The 27,971-nt window shown below is 34.8% G+C and overlaps 1 protein-coding gene across 1 annotated transcript; it reads left to right on the top strand.

Annotated features, from left to right (window-relative positions):
• The first annotated feature begins 59 nt into the window (after positions 1-59).
• Positions 60-27,971, top strand: LOC138329319 (protein PIF-like). The gene is made up of 10 exons (XM_069276225.1): positions 60-327; positions 3,229-3,486; positions 4,769-5,194; positions 5,912-6,106; positions 9,012-9,275; positions 21,908-22,081; positions 23,281-23,642; positions 23,874-23,964; positions 24,773-24,852; positions 25,464-27,971. Exons 1-10 carry the CDS (start codon positions 216-218, stop codon positions 25,503-25,505), a joined length of 2,004 nt encoding a protein of 667 aa, XP_069132326.1. The 5' UTR covers positions 60-215; the 3' UTR covers positions 25,506-27,971.

The raw sequence follows: 27,971 nt of genomic DNA, 5'->3' as shown, positions 1-27,971 counted from the left end.
CACCAGTGATAAGCACCAAGTCATGTCACAGAGCACCTTAATGACACCAAACTAAAACCCGTAGCCGTCATTGTGAATCCGGACTGAAAACTAAACACCAACTCCGCCACTGCTGGTCCGGTTTTTATCTATAGGAACGCACTAAAATACGTTCCTAACAGTGCAATATATGTCCGGAGAGGTTTCGTGCAACCAAGTTTAATTAACGGATAATAATGTTGTTCAAATGTGAAATTTTGATTTTCATTTTTTGTGCAATTCTTGTTCAGACTGTTTTCCCTGCACCACGAAGATGGCCAACCCGCAGAAGGATATCACGAAACCCAGGTAAGTCAAAATTCATGTGATGCTGAAGAAATTTTTATTTTGTATTTATTTCTCTTTCTTATGAACAATTAACAAAATGTGTTTTTTTTGTCTTTTTTCAAAAACAGATTTTTTGTCTTCTTTTAATGAAAATATGGATCCTAGAGCTCAGTGCATTTTTATTATATAGTCTAGTTACTACATGGTACAGATTTTACAACCAATGAAAACAAAAGTTTGGCTTAAATGACAATACCTTCTAGGCTTGCATTGAAATTGAGAATTATATAGGAAATAAATTGGTTTTGGTGAAATATACACATTAGTATTTGTGTACTAATGGTGATCCAGCACGGGTATGAGTAAAGTGTGTCCAATAGTATTTGTCTTTCAAGGGCTGTTAATTATCTTTAGTGAAGAGAAATGAGTACAAACGGTCAGACCATGAAGCCAAATACAATTGTTATGTTTTAGACCCTTTATTGTTTTCAATAGATTGATGAAGAAAACATATTCATTGTCGAGATTTTCGCCCAGTGAATTAGTAATTCCTTTGTCTTTTAAAGAAGACTTGATGTTATTTTATAGACAACTTCTATTCATTTGGCTTTATTAAATAAAAAACAACAACACCGATTTATATTTATAAAGCATTTCAAAATGGTCTGATAGTAAGATTTTAAATGGGGTTTTTTACTTATGTTTAATTCAAAAATATGCAAAGGATATTAAAGTTGTCAGATAGATTAGTCAAGCATAATAAAACCTCAAAGTCATGAGTTAATGATTACTTTACCTTATGCATTGACTATCTACCAAATCAGAATTAGGCCAGTATGGAAGGGAAACATTCAAAAGGTTTTTTTCTGTAGCTTGGTGTTATAATGTGAGAGAGTTTCTAAGTACTCGAGAGACAAAAATAAGGGACTACGTCAACAACTTGCCTTATTTTTGTAATGCTTTCTGATGAAGAACTTTATTTGAAGAATTCCCTGGACTTCAAGAATAATGATGAAACTGTAACGAGCTTCAAAATCTCATTTTTTATATATTAGTTCTCCATAAACTGTAGTCCAAAGTACTAGAGCTACGACAAAATTCCCGGGATACCGTTTACACAAAAAGTAACTATCACAAGTACTGACCGTCGGTCAAATGGACTTTATAACAAAGAATGTACCGCCGTTAGGACACGTAATTCTCATTACGATCGAGTGACCCCTCGGGTCATGACAACATTAACGCGACACATGCCATATAAGGAGAGGTGGTAATTAATATGTATGTTTCCGGTGCTCGTTTCAGACTGTCTCCTACATAGAGCTTTGTGTTCTTTTATTGAGATATGTTACATATGTAGCTCCATCTTCGGACACCCAGAATCAGAAATATATCATTTACTCGTCAATAGGGTAACCGAGGTGGGTTTTTTTAACTTTCAGCATGATTCCCCTGTATAGTTGGATGAATTATGTTACCCCTCCAAGTTATATGTGCTATAATTTCCATAATGATGAATCAAGAACTTTTCATATGTTATTAACTCACAAAAAGACCGACTTTTCGATCATTACAATAATTTTACTTATAATGCGTATGTTTTGATTTTAAACTGCGCTCAAAACGAATTTTACTAGTGCAAACAAATATCGTTATATTTACTTCAACAGCAGTGTACATGTAGTTAAATGAGTACATATGGTCAGACTATTAATCCAAATCTTGGTCCACATTTTTGGTTATTGGTAATTCAAAAGTGACTTATATAGATATCCTGCAGATATGTTTTTATTAGTCATCATACATGTTTGTCTGTCCAGTAGAATTACTTACACAGCTTAATCTATCAAACTTTATGGTTTTAAATATATTACGAAAGAAAGAATGATGTTATAAAAATGCCTAGTCACATTTACTTCAAGATATGAATTGTTCCTAAAATACCATTTAAGGAAATAGCAATGTATTAGTAACTTGGGACATGATGACATAACTAAGAACATATGATGTCATTATGTTTCTTTTTTAAGGGACTTAAAGTCATACTTTATTTTTGCAATCTTGAATTCTTGTCGTTTTTCGTTTATTTTTTATTTAAATAAGTTTTATATAAATTTCACTGGATAAGTAGGAAGATTCATAATAAGTCGAAACAACTATTGTTGCATTGGCCGCAAGTGAGTTAATTATTTTCATCTCATATTGGTGATAGTTAGGAACTTCAACCTAACGTCATATCGGTTGCGGAGTTTTTGTTGATCGTAATTTGTGAATGTCAAAAAGTCAACGCTTAAGATGAACAAAGGCAACGAACAATTGAAATTGAAAGAACGTCCAATTTTATGATACATATAATGAAAAAAACTATCTTGATGAATACTTAAGATGTCTCTTACCTGTAGTTTTGGTTCCTCAAACTGTTACTAACACGTTTATACATTCTGTCTAACCAGGTAATGTCACGATGAAATTTTAATCGTTGCTGTAATGGAGCCATTCCTCAGGGCATTTCGTCAGTTGACCTCTACTTTCCTCTATTTTTCTCTCCATTTTATTGGCAAAATTATTGAGATACACTATTTTATGTCATTTATACCTTTTAACGCATTTACGCCCTGTGTAAAATGCATCAGATCCGTCCCTTTTTTTTAAATTTTCTTTGGTTTTTGTCCGTCAGAAGGACTTAAGTTAGAAAATTTGTTACACACCCAAAGCGGTTATGTATGCAGTTTCATCAGTCAATATGTTGGTATGAAACTTATTTTTTTCGAATATCAAAAAGTTTCCAAATAAAGGATACATGACAAGGTAAACAGGGGAGTTTGACTCCTCTTTTACATAGATATGTTATAGTACACATTCTCCTTATTTACCAAGAAGAGCAATACGGGTTTTTTCATCCTGTTCTTATTTCTTACCAAGGTTGCCGAGACTTGCTGGACGTTATAGTTGTGGTTGATGGATCTGACAGTATTACTGCCAAGGACTTTATAACACTGAAAAATTCACTGGTGGACTTAATTGACGGTCTTCAGCTGGCGGACGACCAGGCCAGGTTTGGACTTGTTCTGTACAGCAGTGATGTGGCCGCCAAACTCCCACTTAGTGCTGACCGCCGACGACTGCGGATTGATACACTGGCACTTATCCATCCGCGTGACGGAACTAGAACAGACTTGGGTAAGTTTAATTTATGAAAATAATGTGACAGACCCCATCCCCCACAAAAAATAGATAAAGAAATAACGGAAAACATCGTCAAGAAAATAAAAAAAAAAACCATTAAACTAACACGATGTTCACTCCTAGGACTTTGATCTGGCTACGAACCAACTACCCAAATCGTTCTTTGTTTAGATTTTTGTTTATTAGTATATTATTGAAATGAAATCAAGGAACTCTTTCACTGAAGGAATGTGTTATGTATTGTATCAAATAAGAAACATAGTATATAGTATTGATTCTTTATAAAAAAACGAACAATGTCTTTAATTACAGCATGCCTGTATAAACATTTCTTTTATTATTGCTGCATCACCAAAATGAAACTCTAAAATAGAAATTCCCTTTATAAGACATCATAGATGAGACAGATATTGTTTCATAACGTGACTTTTCCAGCCCAACAGTTTCTAAAGGAATGTCTGATGATTTTTTTTTCTGTTAAGCAATGATGTATGTGTCCAATAGAATAATACGTCTCTCTGAGTTACCTGTAATCATAATTACCAGGTAGAGAACGATGTATTCCTATCACCTTCTGAAGAGAATTAAAACAACTTTCATGTTCTTCTCACCGCAAACGACAAAAAACTTATCTGATACATATAACGCCGTGACACGTTTACCTAAAGCTAGACAAAGGGGCACTTATATGCTGAACCAGGCAATGTAGTGCGCAAATATCATTCATTTTTTTTCTCTGTGTTAGTTAATACATGTAGTTCAGTTTTCGTAGGTAAGCAAATTTTCCTTTCACATTCATCTTAACCAAACAACTGAATATATTCTATAACACAAACTTTCTCTGCATTGTAAAATACTCTTTATGTCTGGGGGTGTTATATAGTTATTTGCTTTAATGAGTGTTTGTTGTAATGGAATAATGTAATGTGTGTCTTCGACAATGTGTATCTAATATGTAATAAACATGGGGCATGATGACCAAGAGGTTCACTTTTCCGACATGTACTATCACTCCCAACTGTTTTTTTGGCGAGTTCGAGCTCAATGTGTAGCATTTGGTTGGTACATATAGAAAAATAGTTTTCCATTTCCAAAACCTGGTACGTCCTTGCATAACCTTTCCTGCTAACAGGACGAAAGAATGAATCAAGCTTCATCGCAAAAAATAATTTGATTACTTTTTGCTTTTTTTGAGTTCGAAAATTGTTGCATTTTTTACATCACAATTAACTAAAGGTTTTGTTTTATACATCTGTACTGTTCTATTTTATTCAAGGTATCCAAGCAATGCGGCAAATGTTTTCACAGCATGGCCGCCGTAACGTGCCTCGAGTTGGCATTGTCATCACCGACGGGATCTCAAAAGTGCCGACGCAGACCGCACGTCAAGCTAATGCCGCCCAGTCGGAGGGAATAGATATGTTCGCCGTCGGCGTCACACAACTCATCGACAACGATGAACTTCAGGCAATAGCAAGCAACTCATCGAATGTCATGTCGGTATCGTCTTTTGATCAGCTAAAAAATGTCGTATCGTCGCTCGTCCGTCAAGTGTGTCCAACAACAACGACGACGACAACTACAACCACAACTACGACGACAACCACGACAACGACAACTCCGAAACCGACGACGACTACAACGACGCCGACAACTACTACAACTACAACAACCCCAGCACCTACTACAACCAAACCCATAGGTAATAGATTATATAGATTACGAAGGTTCGGGACCAGAAAAAGAAATCCGGTATAGATATAAGTTTATGGTTAATGCTTGTACGCTTGTATGCAAATGAATTACGGACAAGTTAACTGAATCTCCTACTGATTTATACTCAATTTTCTTCTCTATTTATTTATGTGAATTTGTGACAATTGAATTATTTGTTTATTTATTCAAATAAGGGATTTGTTACAATAAGCTGACTAATATGAAGAGGCAAGTAACATTTCAGCTAATTCAAATGAAAGTATTATTTCCCCTGATTCACATGATTTGAGGACGATTAGCATTGTCGCTGAGTTATCTGAATTCATGGCTGTTTGTTTGTTTGTTTTAACGTCCTTTTAACAGCCAGGGTCATGTAAGGACGGCCTCTCATGTATGCAGTGTGTAGCATGTGTGAAGTGCGAGGTGCGTGTTTTGGGAGACTACGGTATGTTCTTGTTATGTCTTCTGGTATAGTGGAAGTGTTGCCCTTTTTATAGTGCTATATCACTGAAGCATTCCGAAGAAGACACCAAGCAACACATGGCAACCTTTCACTAGTGAATACAAAGAAAGGATCATTAACTTCCCTTTTCACTGATTGATACGAATTAAGAACTCTCGAGGTTGTTCCTGGTCCATATTAATCAAATATCTTTTTGATTTTGCTGATAAATCAAAGCTTAATACAATTGTTATGTTTTAGACCCTTGTGATGGATGTAGGATGAAGAACGGAGCTGGATTCAACAGACATCCGACAGATTGTGACAAGTTCGTGCAGTGCTACTTTACAGCCGATGGGAGGAGGCAACATTCCATACAGGAGTGTCCGTGGGGAAATTTCTGGGATCAGGATTCTATGACCTGCCAGCCAGCCCATATGGTCTACTGTCTAACGGGTAAAAAGAGTCTCCAAACTCAGTTCATGCATCTCATGTGGGAGATGTACCGAAGGGAATCGATATTGTTACGAGGGGTATCGGATGATAGTTCCGAAAACACTAACCGGAAGTCAAATACCGGAAGTGGTTGTAGAAAAAGTTGCCATCATAATACGCCTACCTCTAACCATCATCATGGTAGCACTGATGATAAAGGTAGCAGTCAGGAAAGTGGTGATGATAGTAGTGATTCTAGTCAGGAGAGAAATGATAGCAGTGATAGTAATGCTAGTGGAAGTCAAAGTTCAGATGAAAACGATTCTTAGGAGATAAATTAAAAGCTAGCATTGTCCGCGGGTAAATTCACGGGAACATCAGAATTAATTACAGTCTATTTCATACATTCGTGATCTCAAGGAAGTGGTTGGTCAGATATCAACATTCTGAAATACCGTCTATTATACTTCAGCAATTTGCCAAGGCAAAGATAATCTATTGCCATATATTTTAAAGAGTTAAAACTCATAAAAATGCCTTTTTTATGAATTTGGTGAATTTTTTTCCGAAATCAAAAAATGTTCAGCTTATTTTTTAAAATAATATTTGAAGAAAAATATTAAGTATGTGAGCATGGTGATATTTTGTTTTAACCTAGAACACCGTATATCGTATGATTTTTTTTTTCAAATACATACAGACTGTAATTAGCTCTCATTTTCACGTAGTGATCTTCTCGATCTGATACTAAATGTCATAAATAATACCTAGCCAATTTATATTAACGCGGAAAGCATAATCACATCAAAGGCAGATTTCTGTGTAATTTCAGACAAACTATCAAATAACTCTGTTTCCTAAAAAATAACTGAAGTTAAAACTAGCCAATGTCAAATGAAGACAGAATACATTGTCTTTTTGAAACAAGGCTGGTTTTACTATAAGATATTTAAATAACAGGTTTTTGCGTTGAAAATAGCACGCAATTTTCATTTATGTAGAATCGACTTGCTGTCGCGTTTTTCTTCAAACTTATTTCAAAATGGCGGGACGTCATCCTTGTAAAATTACAATAAATGTCGAGGTATGAAAGAAAGCTACTCTTTTACATGGATATTCTACCAGAGAGTCTAATCTTCGGGTTGAATATCCGTATCGTTCATACCCACATATGAAAGAGTAGTATAATCTTAATCTGATAGGTCAACTGTTGCGTAATATGATGTCCATAATGAAAATCGATTTTTTTAGACATCAAACATTTTTATTCAATTCAATCAATGGTTATGATTTGCTACCAGAGAACTTAAATGCTTTTTACCCGAAAGCAACATTGGAAAAATATGCAATGGAAACTGGGATCCTCTCTCAAAATCAATGCCATAATATAGGAGGTTCTTTGTTTGATTGTCGCTGAGTGATATCGGTAATTATAGGCGTCTCTTAATATGGATGGGATGTGGATTTGAGGATTATTTGCATAATATTTCATAGGGTTTTTTAAAATAAATTAGGTGTCTTTAATCGTTCAGATTCAATTGAAAGAAAATGACACAAAACAGTTCTTTTCTACTACTTCAAATTTCCCGGTGAATGGCATGTGTGATTCTCGTTTACTGTTTGAACAGAAAGGTGTTTTTGTACCAGTTATCTATCTTTTGTTGGTATTCATTAATGTCGCTTTCTGCGGCGATCCGCTTTCATGATGAGTGGGTGTCATAATATTAGGAGACATTCTGATAACCTCAACTTTTCACATATTAGTGCTTTTTTGTATTTCAAAATGTCAACTACACTATGTACTAGTCAGATTTTCGCCAATAAAATTGGTGATTCGAAACAGACGATAGCGCTATTATATTTGGATATTCTAAACCACGGTAGTTTATATTTATGTCATATCTATATGTATTATGTTAATGGACAATATAACATATTTAAATTTCCACTACAATGTCGTTGGTAGGACTAATTTTACGGAACGACGTTCCATGTAGCCCACTTAATCGTGTATGGGGCATTTTCATGGTTTAGAAAACTCACAAAATGTGCAAGATTTAAAAGTTACCATTTAATTATGTGATGATGAAAAATGGAAATGTTAAAGTCATATATATATATGTAAGCTAAATGTCTTTGTTTTACATAGAAGAAAAGGAATTAACAGAACATGTTGATTATCTATTGTACGTTTTGCTTTAAAAAAGTAATAAATTTGCACGATAATTACAAGGTGGATGTTTTTATTTCGCATCCTCGATCGATTCCATTGGGCTCATGACCTAACACATACATGTAGTCTCAGTTCACAAACGATTGTAATCTTCATGAGGTGTTAACAGCCCGTCACAAGGATTTACTAACCTTTACCGACTGTGTTAACCATAAAGCCGCATGATTAACTACATAATAGTAAACTATCATTTCCACTTCTTTACTTCTGGGATTAATGTTAAATCTCTTTATCAAAGAATGATTGTTATAAACCAGACGAACTACGAATTCAAGTTGACATGGAAGTCAATTATAATTTCCCTACTGATAGGAGTTTTGTTTTTGTCTTAATTACTTTCAAAGGATCATTTATAAAGGACTTCGTATTGGATGACAAACGAAAAGAAATTATTTTCAGGTTCTCCGAAAGCAAGCATTTTTATGGAAGATGCAAACATTCCGGAGAAATAAACTTTGAATAGTTTTTGCAGTAAGCCGCATGTAGTAGTTTTAGTTGTCTTAGTAATCCATTTGAAGTGAAAACTTTTGTTTTCAATAATCGTTAAAAATTGAAATGAAACTGCATGGATTTACAAATTCGATTTTTTTTACAAAAATGTTAAATAATTTTTTAAATACTTGTTTTGGTTATCGTAGAGTAGAAATAATTTTACGGCTTACTACAAATCTAATCCAGGTTTGTTTCTTTCAGATAAATGTGGCGATCCGTATCTACAGGCCCACAAACACACGGCGGACTGCCGATCTTTCTGGTACTGCAACAGTGGAAAATCTTTCCCAATGTGTTGCCCAACAAACACATCATTCATCGACAATGTCGGATGCGTCCCTGACGACGGTTGCCAGGAACATTGCCCACCACGTGACTCTGGCAACCCAGTCCGATTCGTGAAGAGGAACCACCAGCTCGGAGAGACACCAATTTTGGCAGCACCTGTACCGAGTACCGGCAAGGGTTCTTCTCCTAAAAAGACAGGTTTGATGACATTTCATGTTTATACACACGATCGCAAAAATAATTGCCTTCATAAAAAGCAAACATTTAATGTTGCACAGAAAAAACGTAAAAGAAAGAAGAAAATCAAGAAAATATCCCCTCTGGTTAAAAGATTGTTTAGACATTTTCAACGTTTGCAAAAATATAGATCATTATTAGAAAAAATACGTGAAAGGAAATTACGAAAAACTAAGAAAATGCTTAAAGATCTGTTCCATAGTGATAAGAGGAAACGAAAATTCTTCAAAAAACCAACTGTACTTCAAGTTTTAAAAACTCCTAAATATAGCGAAAATACTAATCCTGTTTACACTACAATCAAAAGTTCAAAGCAAAGAAGACGACCGTTTCAAGAAATGGTCACATTTAAACCGCCACAAACGCAATTTCTTACAAAGAATACAAAGAAACACCACTATGAAATTCCATTGACAAAAACAGTAACGTTTAGCCAACAGGTATCACATTTCCCAGAGAACACTAAAACACATATATTACCTAAACCAAAAGTTTACGTTGATAATTCGTGCTTAGGTCCAACAGGATGCTTATCAACACAAACCCTGCTACAAGTTATCAATACAAATGCTATAGGAATTCCGAAAGCAGTCGGAAAACTCACTATTTAGAAAAAAACCTAAAGTCGGCAAAATATTAATGGATCGATGATAGAACCAGAGAAAGGTCGTTATCTTGTATCAAATAGCTCTCATCATCGCTCAATACGATGGTTTTAGGATATCGAAACCCCGTGATGACGTTATCTATTATTGATGTGAAAAATGCAAAATTATCTGTCCTTTTAAAGCAAATTATTATCGTTTAACAGCCAAACACAGCACTTACTATTGATAATGGTGTTTATCTGAACACCGAATCAATTTGTATGCACTGTAACTTCGATTGAATGTGTTTTAATAATTTAATGTGACATTCCTGTCACATTCTCCTTCGACGAATGACGATAATACTAGTCATATGTAGATACATATTGATGATAACAGTTAAGACAATGGTACACTGATGCTGTTGCTACTTTCTGCTAGTACTGAACCAATTAAATGTCTGTCGACGTACAAATTACAAAACATTTGCCTTTACAATCGTTTATCATCCTATGAAAATATATAAAAGCTTTACTATGATGATATAAAAAATATAAGTATTTATAATAATCTTGGAATTGTCTTCTGATTAAAACTCAGAGTGATAAAACTGTCATTTTACACCTCAACACCGATTCGGGACACTAAAACGAAGGACTGTTATTGTTTACCTGGAACTCCGATTTCATATAAGGTTAGGATTGTTTAGATGTGTATCCTCCGTTCAGGTGACATCAGGGATGATCTATGAAACGACATGGGTCTCCATCTCTTCTTAAGAACTTACTAAATGCCTTGTGTGCCTAGTATCGTTTATCTTACATGTGGTTATGAAGATCAAGATTACATTAAAATGCGTCTGTCAACAATGTCATTTTAGTTACAAAACCAACGACAAGACAATCTCCCTATATTCCTTCAACAATATCGAACTCCTGTTTAATCAATATATGTTCAATAACGTAATCGATGTCTACTGATCTATCGGAAGTCAAAGGACCTTTCTATGAGCAAATTGACATATAACCTGCATATTTGAAGTTTTCTCATTTTCAATATCACAAGACCTACCTCTAAATGAAAATACAAATACCTGGTTAATAATGATAGGTAGAAAAAACTTCAATGCAGACCTCTGTCGTGCTACATACATCTTATATAATTTCATATCAAACTCATTAACAAGATATATTTAAAAACTTTCTTAAAGGGACAGTTCATTCTAAGAGAACATTAAAATTTGTACATATATCGGAAAAAAACCAGTTCTAATGGAATTTAGATCAGTCGGTTTTACTGTGATGTGCCTGAAAAGCCCATGGTGGCGACATATGTGTGAAATTTTCAAACTCGCTCGCTGTCCGCCATTACACATTGTGGTCGATATTTTTGAGGTATGCCGAACCCTGTCCCTTGCTCGTAGAGTAATGCAACTTTTGTCTATAACTGCTCAAATCGCTCTGACAATAGTTTGTTTACCTTATTAGGTGAATTATCTTGCCTCAAAATCATTTTATCACCTTCGCAGTGGTTATGTAGTTCATTTGTTTAACGTGCGTGACTTTAGCTCGGGTATAGGTACAGCGTCCATATTCTACCTGCTTAATCGTATTGATCAAAGATTTGAATATTTCAACGATATTAATTAAAATACTTAACAATGACGTGGAATTTGTCAATGTTTAACGTTATACATGGGTCTCCATCTCTTCTTAAGAACTTACTAAATGCCTTGTGTGCCTAGTATCATTTATCTTACATGTGGTTATGAAGATCAAGATTACATTAAAATGCGTCTGTCAACAATGTCATTTTAGTTACAAAACCAACGACAAGACAATCTCCCTATATTCCTTCAACAATATCGAACTCCTGTTTAATCAATATATGTTCAATAACGTAATCGATGTCTACTGATCTATCGGAAGTCAAAGGACCTTTCTATGAGCAAATTGACATATAACCTGCATATTTGAAGTTTTCTCATTTTCAATATCACAAGACCTACCTCTAAATGAAAATACAAATACCTGGTTAATAATGATAGGTAGAAAAAACTTCAATGCAGACCTCTGTCGTGCTACATACATCTTATATAATTTCATATCAAACTCATTAACAAGATATATTTAAAAACTTTCTTAAAGGGACAGTTCATTCTAAGAGAACATTAAAATTTGTACATATATCGGGGAAAAAAACAGTTCTAATGGAATTTAGATCAGTCGGTTTTACTGTGATGTGCCTGAAAAGCCCATGGTGGCGACATATGTGTGAAATTTTCAAACTCGCTCGCTGTCCGCCATTACACATTGTGGTCGATATTTTTGTATGCCGAACCCTGTCCCTTGCTCGTAGAGTAATGCAACTTTTGTCTATAACTGCTCAAATCGCTCTGACAATAGTTTGTTTACCTTATTAGGTGAATTATCTTGCCTCAAAATCATTTTATCACCTTCGCAGTGGTTATGTAGTTCATTTGTTTAACGTGCGTGACTTTAGCTCGGGTATAGGTACAGCGTCCATATTTTACCTGCTTAATCGTATTGATCAAATATTTGATATTTCAACGATATTAATTAAAATACTTAACAATGACGTGGAATTTGTCAATGTTTAACGTTATTTGTTTCATAAGAAATATAGAACAATACATTTATGCCATATTTCACTTCTTGGTTATGTAAAAGAATTAGCCTGAGTGAATTGTCCCTTTAAATTACTTCCTTTAAGGGACACAACTCTCACACAAAGGGATATAACTCTCAATTTTATACAAGTTACCAGCACAAAACTATATAGAGCCTAGTTACCAATCTGCAAACGTTCATGGTAGACTTGGTAGCCGTTTGACATGCATCAACAAACACTGATATCAGAACCCGCATCCAAATTAGATATGAAATGGAGAACAGCGGATTAGTATTGCCTCCGGTGTATAAAACCTTTTCAGCAATTTTTCTCAATGAACGACCGGTTTATTGCTATTACGACTAAACATCCATACAATCCAATAAATTCTAGATCTGATATAGATAAATAATGTATCATAAAACAATGTTTACCATTACAAGAGCTAGAACTGCTGTCACTTTCATCATGTTGGCAAACAGCATGGGTGTGATGGCGCACAAAAGAGCGACTTCCAGTCAAGAACACACGCTCTATGAAATTACTGATTATCGTTTTCAGATAATGGAATGAAATATTATAGTTTGTGATGTTATTAAAATTTTATTGAATGCACACTGTTACATATTTGTATTCACAATACATTTGAGACACAATTGACAATACAGTTATGTAATGATGCCTAACAACATGATCCCTTTGGGTAAAGTTATCCATCAATATATCAAGCCATTCGTGTGTAATAATCACTATATTGTATGTCACTTTTACCCTGACAATCTCCTAACATTGTTCTTTTATTACGAGTCCCTTTTAAGCTAAGCATTGCTATATGTCAAACTTATGCTATGTGTAAATACGTGTGAAGTATACACTTTTACCAATGCGTCTATTTACACGTCCTATCACAACATTTAAAATATGAAACTTCCCTTTCCTTCATTACATATAACGCGTTTTTTCAATAACTTTTAATTTTACCATAATTTAAAATATATTCGTGAATTACTACGTGTCATATATTTTTCTATTCCATAATCAAGTGAGTGTTTGATCTCGCAATTCATAAGAGTAAATTTTTTCGCTGGTGTTAATTTTGCGGTGAATGTTACATCGAGTAAAAAAATATAACTTTATAATGACAAAAACGACCGCGAAACTAATGTAATTATTTGCTCGCAAAACTTTTTCTCTTGATTTGACTTTTTAAAATTCATTTGGTATCAGCAGCTCTCCTTCAATATTCATAAAACCTTTTCTGGTATTCCCTTCTGGTGTCCCCTTTGGTTATTTATGAATCTATGTAACAATGCTGTCGTTCGATATGATCCCGCCCTAGACTGTCCTTGCCTGTCAACATCCGTTTTCATATTCAATGTTTCTAATGACCTCAATATACCCACTCACCTTATCTATATCAACATCATATATTGAGTGTATTATTTACCTGGTCAATGGACAAACAATTAATGAATTTCTAAATAAGTGATTATACGTGATCAAAACCCATAAAATCAGACAAATGTTCGGGGACATTCAAAACCATTGGTTGTGACAACCTTATGGGTGTCTGGAATAACTTGGAATCAAATGATCTGTAAAGCGATTATACAATGTGAAACTTTTTTCATTAACTACGTGGGTTGGCAATTCCACCTAGAATATCACACCATAGGTATTGGTGATTACAAATTCTCTAACAACCATCCGACTCCTTTGTCTACCATCAGCAGCCGACGATGTACGTCTGTATTGATTTCCTTATGGGATATAAAATTGAACAATCCTTTAACCATATCTAATCATAGATCTTAATTGTCAACGCATACAGATTAAATAGAGTTACGCACGATTAATTAATACCTCCGCTGACTAGGTCTAATAACTTTTTTCGCTTTTCCCTCATGAATATCTCCGCGTATTTACTAATTGCAAACCCATTACCGGTTTGGCTTTATCACTCTGGTTTTTACACGTCTAAGAGACTAAGAATAAAGTAAATGGTAAATGGATAATAAAAGAGTCAAATCTTCTATAATTGAATCTTGCTTGAAATAAACATTTTCATAGGCTTAGAATGATGTTTTCAGTTCGTAATGTAAATACTGGCGTCGCAGTTAATTACGTCACATCTGATTGCTTGATAGGGCAGCGTAATAATGTATAAGAAAATCATACCAATAAAAGTGAATTGTAGAAAGAGTAAATTATAAAGAGTGATTTGTATATATATTATATCATAAAGCATACTACGTGTCTTATACCTTTATATTTGTGATGTAAACTTTGACCTCTGCTCTAGATTTACCAGATGCTATTATCAGTTGTTGTTTCCCCTGCAGGAACACATATACCACAGTCTCCCAAAACTTCGAACAACATTACAACAGATATACCGCGGTCTCCCAAAACTTCTCACAACATTACACGCATGCGCATAGAAAGCGTCTTAAATCAAACAAGATTACCTATATAGTCCGTATTGGCAGGCACAAAAATATTACATCCAAACTCAATATGAGGGTATCATTCAATGAACATACTTGTTCAACAACGAGAAAAAACAACTTCCTTATAGCGAGTTATTTTAAGTACTAAAACCCCATCGTACGATGGCCGACAAGAGCCTGGCAAAATGATATGAAAAAACTGTAACGCTTTTTATCATGGTACAGTTTTTTTCACATGTTTGTGTACCATAAATGGTACAAAAACATATGAAAGCATGGTACACAAAGATGTGAAAGCAGCATTTATGTGAGCAATCACTTTTATATCTTTCTGTACCAAAACAGCGGCCGAAAACAGCCATGATACAGAAAAATGTAAAAGGCGAGAGACTCAAAGTTTACCCAGTTTGAACAATGACTTCCTGATAAAGTTGCCAACATTTAGATTGTATACAACTTCACGGGAAAACACCATAAACAATTAAACAAATACTATAATGTTGGAAACCATGTTTCATTTATTTATCTATATAAGAAGAATTACCACGTCATACAGGTTTTATTTAACAATCATAGGCCCTAAGTTACACCCGAAAAATAGCAAAATAGTTTTGTTTCTGTTTGTCCTCAGATGTGCTTAACTATATTTTACGCTTGTTGTGACGCCCTAATCAAACTGCTGCTATTCGGGGTCAGCTCTGGTCATGGTGTTTGATAACAACATTCCAATGCTCCTTTCACATCTTTGTGTACCACAGTTTCACGTGTTTTTTACCACTAATGGGACAAAAAGATGTGAAAGCTCAGACCCTTTCATATGTTTTTGTACCACGCTTTCACATGTTTTTGTATCACCGATGGTACAGAAAGAAGTGAAAAGTAAATCGTTTCACATGTTTATGTACCATGCTTTCACATCTTTTTGTACCATCAGTGTTACACAAACATGTGAAAAGAAATTAGCTTTCACACCTTTTTGCCGGCTCATTTCGGCTATTGGTACATAAACATGTGAATGTAATCTGAATTTTCCCGAGATGTTTATAATCTTTCTGTACCGCACTTTCACATGTTTTTGTACCATATCGTGGTACAAAAAGATGTGAAAAAACTGTACCATGATAAAAAGCGTTACAGTTTTTTCATATCTTTTTGTCAGGCTCTTGTCGGCCATCGTACCATCGTAATTACAACGCTAAATCTCAAGCTATGAAATTTTAATATCTAATTGGAAATGTTTATTACATTGTGTCTTATTTAAGTCAGCGCCTAGCCACCAAGATAATGAAACAGAGTCCAGAAATATCTACAAAAAATATAGGTTTTGACTAAGCCAATCACAGATGACGTTACAAAATGATCAAACATTAAAGCCCAGGAATTTTTCATGATCCGGGACCCATGATCATAAAACTGTCTTGGACTTAAGAACCTGAGTCAAACAAGCTTAGACTGTTTCATAATCTTGAAGCGTGAAACTAGGTCGGTGGTCCGGAAATGACTCTCGCAAATAATCTGCTTTTAATATATTTTTAATGTAGAAGTAGTAGTTGTTTTAATACAGAATGAAGAAGTATTTCATTGAAATGCAGAATCATATGTATTTGTTGTTGAAATAATGCATATTTTAACTTGTTTTAGTATAGTGTTTATTGCAGTAGTTTTACTCGCATGTGAAATTTTCAGTTTTAGTATTTTAATTAGCATGCTTTGTATTAGTGATATATTGTATATTTACGGTGTATCGTACTTATTGTCTTTAATGTATAAAGGAATATACTTTTAATGTGTTTATGGTTTTATTTAAATATTCTAAGTGGTGGAGACAAGATGAAATTACTGTTCAGTTTAAAAAAATCCTTTAGCTACGACGCAATTGTTTTTACGATTATTATTAATGTCGTATTATCTATGCCAATGCGGTAGCTTTCAGCATATTTGCGCTCAATTCTCGCTTGTTTGAATTTTTTCTTGGTTGTTTAATATTTGTTTTGTTTTGATATTAAATTTGTAAAGTGCGTAGTAAAAGTAATTAACAATCGGTTTATCATTTTGTATTTGTTATGAGTTGAAATTGTTCCGAGATATGTCTTAGAAGTCCTTATACTTTAGTTTTTTTAATGAGTTTGGCATTTACCAAAAACTGATAACTTACATAACCTAAGAATATACAAAAAATAATGAGTGTTGAGCGCAAATACACTGGAATTGATCTTTAACTACTAGTAATCAAAGGTGCAATGATTTATTTTGGTATCGGATGATTCTTTGTAACAAAACAATAAGATCATTCAAAAATATCTATATAAGGCATGTTTATGTTTATTTTATTCCAGTTTTAATACGGTCGTTTATATTTTTTTTTTAAATGACGTTATTTCATAGGCTAATACATCGTCACGTGGAGTTTGATATTTATCGTAAAGACTAGTTGTTTCCAGGGTAGAAACATTGAGTCGATATAAACGTCGATTTAACTTCATATCTAACATAAATTTCACGACCTCCGAACGGTTAATATGGAGTTATACCGAAGTCATTATCTAAAATATGTCCTAGATTAATTTTGAATTCAACCAGGGCGGTATAACACCATATAGACCTAAACAAAGGTCCGTAATTGATAAATAGCATTGGCATGGAATGTTGATTTAGTTCATAATGATCTAGGCTGATATAAGAACCTAACTAAGCATGTATATGTATATAAAAATAACTAATTGTATCTCTTTATATACTGTTTATTTTTTATTAAACTGTTGTTGTGAAAGCATGACGTGTATTCGTAGTTGATTGTGATACAGCATGAAATTCACAAATAGATATATACTGTAAAGTCAAAGTATGCCAGCATGATAATCCATTGGCGGGGTATTAAACGCGTCTTTATCAACATTGTAGACATTTACAACATTATAACATTGTAATAATGCTTCTTGGCTTGAGTGCCGCGGTGGCTAAGTTGTCTCGACATATCATAACAAGCCCTCCACCTCTGGGTCGCGTGTTCGAATCCCAAGTGGGGCAGTTGCCATGTACTGACCCCTGGTTGGTGTTTTTCTCCGGGTACTCCGGCTTTCCTCCACCAACAAGTCCTTAAATGAACCTGTTGTTAATAGGACGCTAAACTAATAGAAACCTTCTTGGCTTATCCTTACCATCAGTTCGGTTTGTATGAGTTTCCAGCACGAAAATGACAATAACTTACTAAACTTACTGTGAATTACTGGCTGTGAATTCTACTACATGGAAATTTAGTCCCTGTTAGACTAGAAAAGAAGACTCCGGGCCCTCGCTCTTTACCTTTCTAATCTTTGATTGTATCATCGGATATTATCATTGGGTACGCTGCCAACTATTCAACCAATATACATAATGTAACAGTACACTATATCTATTCAGTTCATTCGGAGGTAATGGTATTTTTTGGAATTGTAATATTTTCCAATGAAGCAAACTCAATATCCCTTTCTCTGTGCAAACTTAAAATAACATGTTTTCTCGATGATAACAAAATGCAGAATGGGATTCACAGCTATGGTGGTACATTATTGCCATTTTCGTACTAGTTTTAAAGGAATTCAGATATAACTTAAAAACACAGCAAAACACTACCAATTGTTTATGGTTTCTTTGAACAAAGAAAGTAAAGAAATGATTGAAAAATAAGGCCGTTATAAGTAGCAAAGTGGTATGAGATACAATGTAGCATGTTATGTTTGGAATCAGTGGTATTTGATGACGTGACAATTGTCTTCTCTACATATGTGTCAACACCTTACAAGTCAGTTCATCCTTCTTTATAAACAGGAATAATATAGGTTGTTTCTAAAATTTCACGTTTCCATTTTACTGATTGGTCAAATTCCCTATGACGTTATGCTATAGTAAGACTGCAAATATATGAATAGGTTATAAAATCGTTATTGCCAGATAACAGTCTATTGATTTAATCAATAACTCTAGGTGTGTTCCGATCGGTATAGTTGTACTTATTAGATATTGATATACATAAATAAAAATGCTAACTGATATAACGGAGACATGAAGTTGTCTACGTTGAACGATTAACAATTCCAACATATAAATATTAATGTTGACAGTGAAAATGTTTTGGTTACCTTTGTGTACTTGACTCTGAGAACAACTCATCGTAAACTTAGCGGTTATATGTTAGTGTCTTCAGCGACATCCTTCAGTGATATACAACTATAAAAAGGGCAACAGTTCCACTATACAAGAAGACACTACATGAATATACCACAGTCTCCCAAAACATGCACCTCGCACAACATATACGCAACACACAACATACATGGGAGGCCGTCCTCACATGACCTTACCTGTTAAAAGGACGTTAATAAAGCAAACAGACAAACAAATTAAAACACTTTGTCTTTTGTATTTAAAATCAAACACATGGAGTCATGCATTGCTGAAAACTTTGAACATCTGCATTTCCCCTAGTTGTTGTACTGTAAAGACGAGCGGCATCACCAGGTCCTGACCCATTGATATAACACAATACAATTATCACAAAGCTCATTATGCATGACATTGAATACTTAAATACTTCATTAGATATGCGTCATATGAGGATTCCCTGACCCCGGGTTTAGTCTGAAACTATTCAAAAATATTATTGGTTTCGATTTGCAGTTAAATTACTTTTGATTAATTAATGAAATATAATCAATACCACATTCAATCTGCTGGCTGAATTTCCATTTTGATAAAGGTCTTTGTGGTAATAAAATTCATTTCTCGATGCATTAACTCGACTATTTATCAATCAAATAAACATTTGATGGGATATCGCTGTTGACGTTAACGTATAGGAGAGTAATCATTAATATTTATTTCCCCAGTAATCAAATGTACTTGAGCATTAAAATGTTATACCTTTCAAATCATCATTCAGTTGATTATGAAAGTTTATATAAATTACACAAAATAATAAATAATACCAAACGACCTAACAAAGCCTAATAAGTAACTAATTAACAAAATAAAAAAATATGTGCTTTTTTTCGTTACAAATAGGGGATATGACAACAACTTCATTAAAATGATAGCGATCGTGAGTTATGATCACGATGTTGTTTTCCACTCCATAAATTGTGTACGATCAAGGTGATAGATTGCGCATCGAGGTCTTGAGACATCCTAATTAAAACTCCGTAACTTAAAGCTGACAATGCAAGTTAAAAACATGCAGTTGAAATTTAAAAAAAAATATTAACGAAATATTTTTTTTTTCAAAAATTGTTTCTGAGACATCCCCTAGTTATGACAGTGTGGTATCTAAGGAAGTGGCAGCCATTTTTCTTTTGCTCTGCTTAGTAACCTTCACTGGCCAACCCCCTATATAAAGCACGGGACACTTGACACACGTGTATCATTCTAAACATATCTTGTCTCAGATACACATGCCCCGATATTGCAAATAACAATGTCAAATTGAAAATAAACACTGCACTCACCTGACAATATTTCATTGAAGTAATAGATGAATGCTATATCCCAACATATGTCCAATACGAACTAATAAAACACTTCAATATACACTAAGTTTTACACGTACATGTACAACGACACGTGTGTGTCCTTGATAGTTGTCGCTCGTTCGGATCAGGTACGTAGTCACGTGTATATGGTCAGTTGAGTGCGTCGGGTACGATGATATACGTGGAGATATGTGGACGGATTATTTTTGGATTTCTATTCACTTGCGTTGGAATTTTATTTTGAGAAACATCTAAATGACAACTTCGAGGAGTTGACATGTTTTCTTGCTAAAAAAAGTCCCATATAGTTTTACAGGTGAGGGTTTTGTTTACCTATTTGTAGGTGACATAACCTGTGGACTGCTAGGTGTATAGGTACATGAATGAGCGCACGTGTGTCGATTCACGCGCTTTATATAGGGGTCGGTGAGTCGTCGGAATGTAAAACAAAAATGGCTGTCCTCAACCGGGGAATGTCTCATAAACGATTCTTGGAAAAACGAGTATACTTATTCTTTAAAAAAATCATGTTAATAATTTTAACTTGCATTGTCAGCTTTAACAAATCACATCATACGTTTTCGAACCATTACCTAAAATTTGATTGACTTTACCGAAACTTATGATACAATAGATCAATTCGACATAATTTATGATAACTAACCATGGAATTACTTTGCGCCGAGTTTTAATACAATGGCATGGCTTTAAAGTATCACTTTAGTGTGATATGTTTAAACTCGCCATCCTGGATACTACATGGATTCCGATCACTTACGATCTCTACACCGGACTATCTCATAGTAAAGCTGAAGGCATCTCAGAAGGAAAAATCTAAATAAATCGTAGGACTGCAAAGATTTCCTTTGAAGACTAAAGAGAGCGCGACGCCCAACTTCAAAGCCAAACAGCCAACCACAGTGTCCCATTATATGGCTCTTTTAATGTACATCAAATGACTAAATTATCTTTTTTGTTCTGTTGCCTCCACTTTTATTATAAGATAGTCCAGGGCCCAGTTCCATGAACATTCCATGACGTTAAGGAATCCCTTAACTTAACGTTCCCTATGGAAAAGCATTACAAAACATATCTTAAAATCTGTAATGCTTTCTTATGGAGAATTAAGGGATTCCTTAAACATTAGGAATGTTCATGAAACTGGGCCCTAGAGTAAGTGATCAGCAAAATTTACAGGAAAATTTATTTTTTAAAGTAATATTAACATGATAAATATAAACTCCGTTCAAAATCGGAAGTATCAGTATGTCATATATAACAAGTATTTTATAAATGTAATGCTAACAGTTGTGACCGTTCGCGATTATTCTTTATTTGGTGTATGATATTTGCATTGTGTGCATTGGCCATTTCTGCGTCATCGACGCTTTAATAAGCAACGCCCTATTCTACAGAATGTGACAAGAAAGAGACCCCAGGTGACCCAAAGCATTTTGAGCAGCTCGTCCCTCGGAGCGGCTGGGTGAGGATGCCGTGTGCCCCTGGGACAAGCTACAATCAGAAGGACTGTCAGTGTACTGTGATGTCTGCGTACACTAAAAAGGACGAGGGTAAGTAGGCCGATCACAGTGTTTCTCTTGGTGAGGAGTTAGGGATGAGGGAAATTTCAAAGAGTCTCTACTGGTGGAAAGAGTTAGAGGCGAGGAAAATATCAAATAGTCTCTGCTGATGTTGAGGAGTTAGAGGCGAGGGAAATATCAAATAGTCTCTGCTGGTGTTGAGGAGTTAGAGGCGAGGGAAATATCAAATAGTCTCTGCTGGTGGCGAGGAGTTAGAGGCGAGGGAAATATCAAATAGTCTCTGCTGGTGGCGAGGAGTTAGAGGCGAGGAAAATATCAAATAGTTTCTGCTGGTGGCGAGAAGTTAGAGGCGAGTTAAATTTCAAATAGTCTCTGCTGGTGGCGAGGAGTTAGAGGCGAGGAAAATATCAAATAGTCTCTGCTGGTGGCGAGGAGTTAGAGGCGAGGAAAATATCAAATAGTCTCTGCTGGTGGCGAGGAGTTAGAGGCGAGTTAAATTTCAAATAGTCTCTGCTGGTGGCAAGGAGTTAGAGGCGAGTTAAATTTCAAATAGTCTCTGCTGGTGGCAAGGAGTTAGAGGCGAGGAAAATATAAATAGTTTCTACTAGTGGTGAGGAGTTAGAGGAGAGGGAAATATCAAATAGTTTATGCTAGTGGAGAGGAGTTAGAGCTGAGGGAAATATCAAATAGTCTCTACTGGTGGAGAAGAGTTAGAGGTGAGGGAAATATCAAAGAGTCTCTGCTGGTGTTGAGGAGTTAGAGGAGAGGGAAATATCAAATAGTCTCTGATAGTGATTAGGCAGGTAGGGCATGTATCACACTCTGGTAAATTGGGAGTTGGGAGGGGGTATCAAACTGTCTCTGATGGTGAGTAAGGAAGGGGTCGATTATCAGATTGTTAATTTGAAGAGTATTAAAATGCCTACTTTCGGTGGTGGGGAAAAAGGCGGGTAGCAAAGCGCATACGTGTGGTCTGTTCAACAAAATGATTCATTCTTATATGTTTGCTGTGAATTGGCGTGTGTGATTTGTATAGAGAATTATAAAAAACGTTTTCTTCTTATGGGAATAAGGATACTTAGATATCTCAGTTAAGGGGGAAATGATGCCACTTCAATGACTAAGATGTAAGAATAAGGTATTAAGCCGTAACCAAGGGGAATTATACCACTTCAATGACTAAGATGTAAGAAAAAGAGCCGTAACTATATTATATTGTTTTACTTCAGGCTGTAAATCCAAGGTGAGTCTGAACTTTGCCACCTACATCGAGGAAAGCAGAGATAAATCGGTGTATGTTGTAAATGATAACGTGTCCGTTGCTCATGGTGTCGCTATATTCGACGGAAAGAGTTCCCTCCGTGTGCCTCAACTGTCCAACATGGACCTTGGAGACACTGTGATCCTAAAGATCCGATACAAGGACAGGCCTACGCGACACCCTAGGGCAGCAGTTCGACCCCAGGCTCTAATTAGCAATGGCGACTGTGGAAACAATGCGTCTGTCCTATTGGCGAAAGACGACACCAGCATAATGTTTGGAGCGGAAACGGATATAGGCGGGTACACCAGCTTCTCTATTCCTGCCCCGGTAAGTCAGGTGATATATTAAATGGACTAAACTGATAATGACAGATATGCTTGAGCTTTAAACATGTATTATTAGTATTTTTAGGCATAGAAAACGTTGTTATTTTCTTTTTATGAAAAGTAGCCATTTTCTTGCAAAAGAAATATACTGTTTATCATATCTAATGTTGACATGTCGATGTCATAAATGACTACATGTTAATTTCTTATTTTGTATTTCATCATTTTTCAGGATACTGAGTGGAAAGATGTGACGTACACATTCAATGACGGAGTTCTTGAAGGGAAAGTCAATGACGTCATTTACGCTCAGCGATCTGAAGGTATGCTTTTGTGTCCTGGTCACATTCTTTGTCTTTTGCCGTCCTATCCTGGTTTGTAGTGTGAACCAGTACTTGTTTCACATGGTTCTGACTGCAGAGTTAGTCATCGCCACAAAATGACATTATGTCAGAACTATTGAGGTTCATGTTTCATATTCTTATCAGCGCACTAGGCTCATAACAGGACTATCAAAGATTCAATTCCGAAATTATAGAATGTGTATTATTATTATTACTATTTAGATATGACGTATGTCATAAATAAAACACGACTGGAAACAATGGAAGCTTCGTAGGTCTAGAGCATACGGACCAGTGACCAGGTATCTTTTGTCCTGGAATTCCGTCATTCGTATATATAACCGTAAACACTGATACATCCGCGGATAACTATTTCTATCAATGGGACGTTCTAGATATACCAACCCAAATAAACAATTGTTATTGATCCCATTCCAATGTATGATCCATTTATTTGTCTACGATATTGTCCTATACCCAAGTGACTGCCTTTGAAAACTGTCTCAAAGAGTGCATCCTACAGACAGGTATTCCAATCTATTTGCTGCTTTTCATGCATTGGTTGTCTTTTCACTCCGACACTTTTGAATGCTATATCGTTAATGTGTTGTTGTTGGGGTTTTTTTTTTTTTTTTTGTTGTTTTTTTTTCGTTTTTTTTTCCAAAATCTATTCCATGCTGAGGACGATACACATATGACTTTCCTATGGCCACATAATTATCACAGTAATCAATCTGTTTACATTAAATGGTTTATTGATTGCATTTATGTATGTTTTCTGTTATAGGAATTATAGAGCGCAGGCCCTGTGCCCTTCAGATAGGTCATGGACAAGACATGGATGACTTTGAAGGGGAAATGGATGATGTGAGTGAATATAGTAAATAAAACAGAAATTGTGCATTTGTTACTACAGTATGTGTTTTCGTGTTGTGAACAGTTCTTTATCATTATCAGATTCCCTTATTTGTTTCATCTATTGTATGGCATCTTCGCTAGGCAAGGCGTAAGATTACGTTACACTCCACGAAGCCTTGGTGATGTTTTGAACACGGCTATATCCACCGAGGGTGCATGGAGTATAACGTTATTAGAATCCTTGGCTGGCGAACATGCTACATGGTTACTGTATTTCGCGGGGATGAACATCGCTATACATAGTTAGACACCGCCAACAAAATGGCAATAAAGAATGATAAGTAAGACAAACTTAACAGCTGATTTCTGTTCGATAAATTAGCAAAAAATCCCTGCGAGTTAGTATCATAGTGGAGATCGCGAAATGTTCTCCTCATAAAATAAACAACAATACAGTATTGTATTATACACTTGCTGCTATCACTTCCAAATTACTGTCTTTTTTCTTACGGTGCGATTTATTCAGTCATATATTTCCTAAACAGTTTATCAACCATTTAGTTTTTGCATTTTATGGATCTAAAAATTGATTCCTTATGCAATTGTCTTATTTTTTCCAGATCGAATTCTTTACATGTAAACCAGACGACTTCGATAAATGACGGAGATATGTCGATGTCTGATACAGCTACCGAAATCCACAGTTTTCCTCAAATGTCACACGGCCTTTCCATCATTATCTATTGCATTTCTAAGGAGAGGAACCCTGTCCCGTATAGTCAGGAGTGATGATTAACTTTAAAGATTCCATGTTTCCCTCTGATTTGTGAATATTAATGGTTCAAATGATTGGTAAAACATGAAGTGTCACTTTGATTTGTTTCTGTCTCCAGCAACGACATTATTCTTTTAAATTATTGAGCTAGTCATACAACAAAACCATATCATTTAACTGAGTTCATTTTTTCATAATTTCTTATTTTTCTTTTCTATCGCAATACCTGACATATCCGTATTAATTCATTCCTTGTTTCAACTTTTGATTTTAAATTTCTCAAAAATATATGATTAATAAAATAAAGGAAATCAGTAAAATTTTAAAAAAAGGATAATAATGTGGTATGAATAAAGATTCCAACGAATGGAAAACGGAAATCATTTCATTTTTATTTCAAATAAAGCTGCCTACAACATTCTTATATAATGTAATATCTGTTACAGTAAACATTTTACCAATCATGTTTCAATTAAACTTTCGCTGATATACCTGAATTTCACCATGTTGTATAAAGTCTGTATTTTTTTAGTGATCAAATTTCCAAAGCTAATGTAAATTATTGCTGGGTTATAGGAAAAACGTATATCACGTAGCCGTCTGTGTCCGTAAGTCTTAAGAACCTTCGTAATTAGAAGTACTGTAAACATAACTTTTTACGTGCGATTACATTTCACGTATTTCGCGGGCTATTCCGTCGTTGCAAATAACAGAGTTATCTCCCTTGGGGTAGGCATCCATTGTGACGTCGTCATTTGTGAGCAAAACTCGCATCGTTTGAAAACTTTGAAGTTACGCTCGCAAATACATGACGTCACAATCAATATCTACCCGCTATGATAGATAACTCTGTAATATATACAAATACAGAATAATAAATCGCAAAAAAACGTCGTCATAATGTTTCAAATACACGTAACGTAAAACCATAGAATTCTAAATCGCCTGATAAATTACCGTGAAAATGCCCGGAGGTATGATAACGCGTAATTAAGTTACCGCGAAAAGATGTTGGTTTACAGTATATACAGGTGTACATATGATGTAGAGGACGTTAGTCAGCAGGTGTTAATCTTCAACTTAAATATTGAAACATATATAGGAATTCTTTTATGGTGAAGAATATGTGTTAAGGTCAATAGTATATTGGTGAGATAGGATATAAATTATTGCATGCAAGTTGCAATCTTATATCTTAGCAGTTCGTTATGCTAACTCGATCTAAAATATTTGTAATGTCTGACTTACCGTCTCGCTTGATTAGTTTCGAATGATATAACATTTGATGATACATAGTATTGGCAAAATACTAATCGTTGTTTTCTTCGATTTTGTCATTCAGATTTTCTTGATTCTTATAACAGGTCTTGGATGCATTTTTATAAGTCAGTACAGTAGATTTTTGCCTAATTATACTATCACCGAAACCGATTGGAAATTATTACATTTACAACCATATAGGGGATGGGGTGATAATTTGTCGCTATTTCTTCTGTTTGAAGAATATTGTAGTGATTGTCTTACGTGTTCTTGAATTCAGTTTTTTTCTTAACTTTCCACAAATAGTTTGAGTATCCAAAATGATACACCTCCTAAACATGTATAGATTACAAATGTCTAGATATCATAAAAGATGTTTGAATTCATTTAAGGAAAGTTCAAACATTTTTTAGTTCATTTAAGTCATAAATCTGTCAAAAATATCCCATTAAGCAATTTCGTTTCTTGTTTTAGACTATATGGTGTTTTTAGGGTTGTCGGACGACGTCATTTCCAGGATTTATTTTCATGTTTAAATAGAGATAATAGGAGAGAAAATTACATCTGAAAATTGTCACAGTTACTTTTCAGCATAGGAATTTTTGTTTAGGATAGTTATTGTTGGTTTAGATTGTAAACTAAAAATTCTGTAAGTTCCATTTTACGTAGCGTTCCAATTTGGGTATCGTCACGTTAAATGTAGTGTTAGCATTGTATTACTTGTTTCAATTCTAGACTGTATTAAATGTATACGACATTGGTGTAAATATGTCACATTCACTATCGGCGAGTTGTCTGATAAGATAGCTAACGTGGTTAATAATGTTTCTATTCAAATAAGCTCGTGTCGAGATTTCAATAGATTACTTACAATGGATTTTTTTAAAATGTCTTTAATGTAACAAAAATTAAGACTTTACTCTACCTTTCAATGTATGTTGTACAAAAATTATTTAATGTTATTTTGAATTTATGTTTCATCGTATCTGTTTGTGAGTTTAGTTTCCGGCGGGTTCCTTAAGTATATTTCGTAGTTTAAACATTAAGTGTTATATCTTTCACATTGTATAGCAATAAAAAAATACGAAACATC

Source organism: Argopecten irradians, chromosome 8 (genome assembly GCF_041381155.1).
Source record: "Argopecten irradians isolate NY chromosome 8, Ai_NY, whole genome shotgun sequence".
Classification (NCBI taxonomy): domain Eukaryota; kingdom Metazoa; phylum Mollusca; class Bivalvia; order Pectinida; family Pectinidae; genus Argopecten; species Argopecten irradians.
The sequence above is the reverse complement of the archived record's forward strand: the minus strand, read 5'-3'. Positions and strand labels throughout refer to the sequence as shown.

Bases quoted from the DNA above. Each gene is read 5' to 3' on its own strand.
- LOC138329319 (XM_069276225.1), top strand. From the start codon at position 216: ATGTTGTTCAAATGTGAAATTTTGATTTTCATTTTTTGTGCAATTCTT. The intron at 328-3,228 runs GTAAGTCAAAAT...TTTCTTACCAAG, and splicing joins AAGGATATCACGAAACCCAG to GTTGCCGAGACTTGCTGGAC. The intron at 22,082-23,280 runs GTAAGTAGGCCG...GTTTTACTTCAG, and splicing joins GTACACTAAAAAGGACGAGG to GCTGTAAATCCAAGGTGAGT.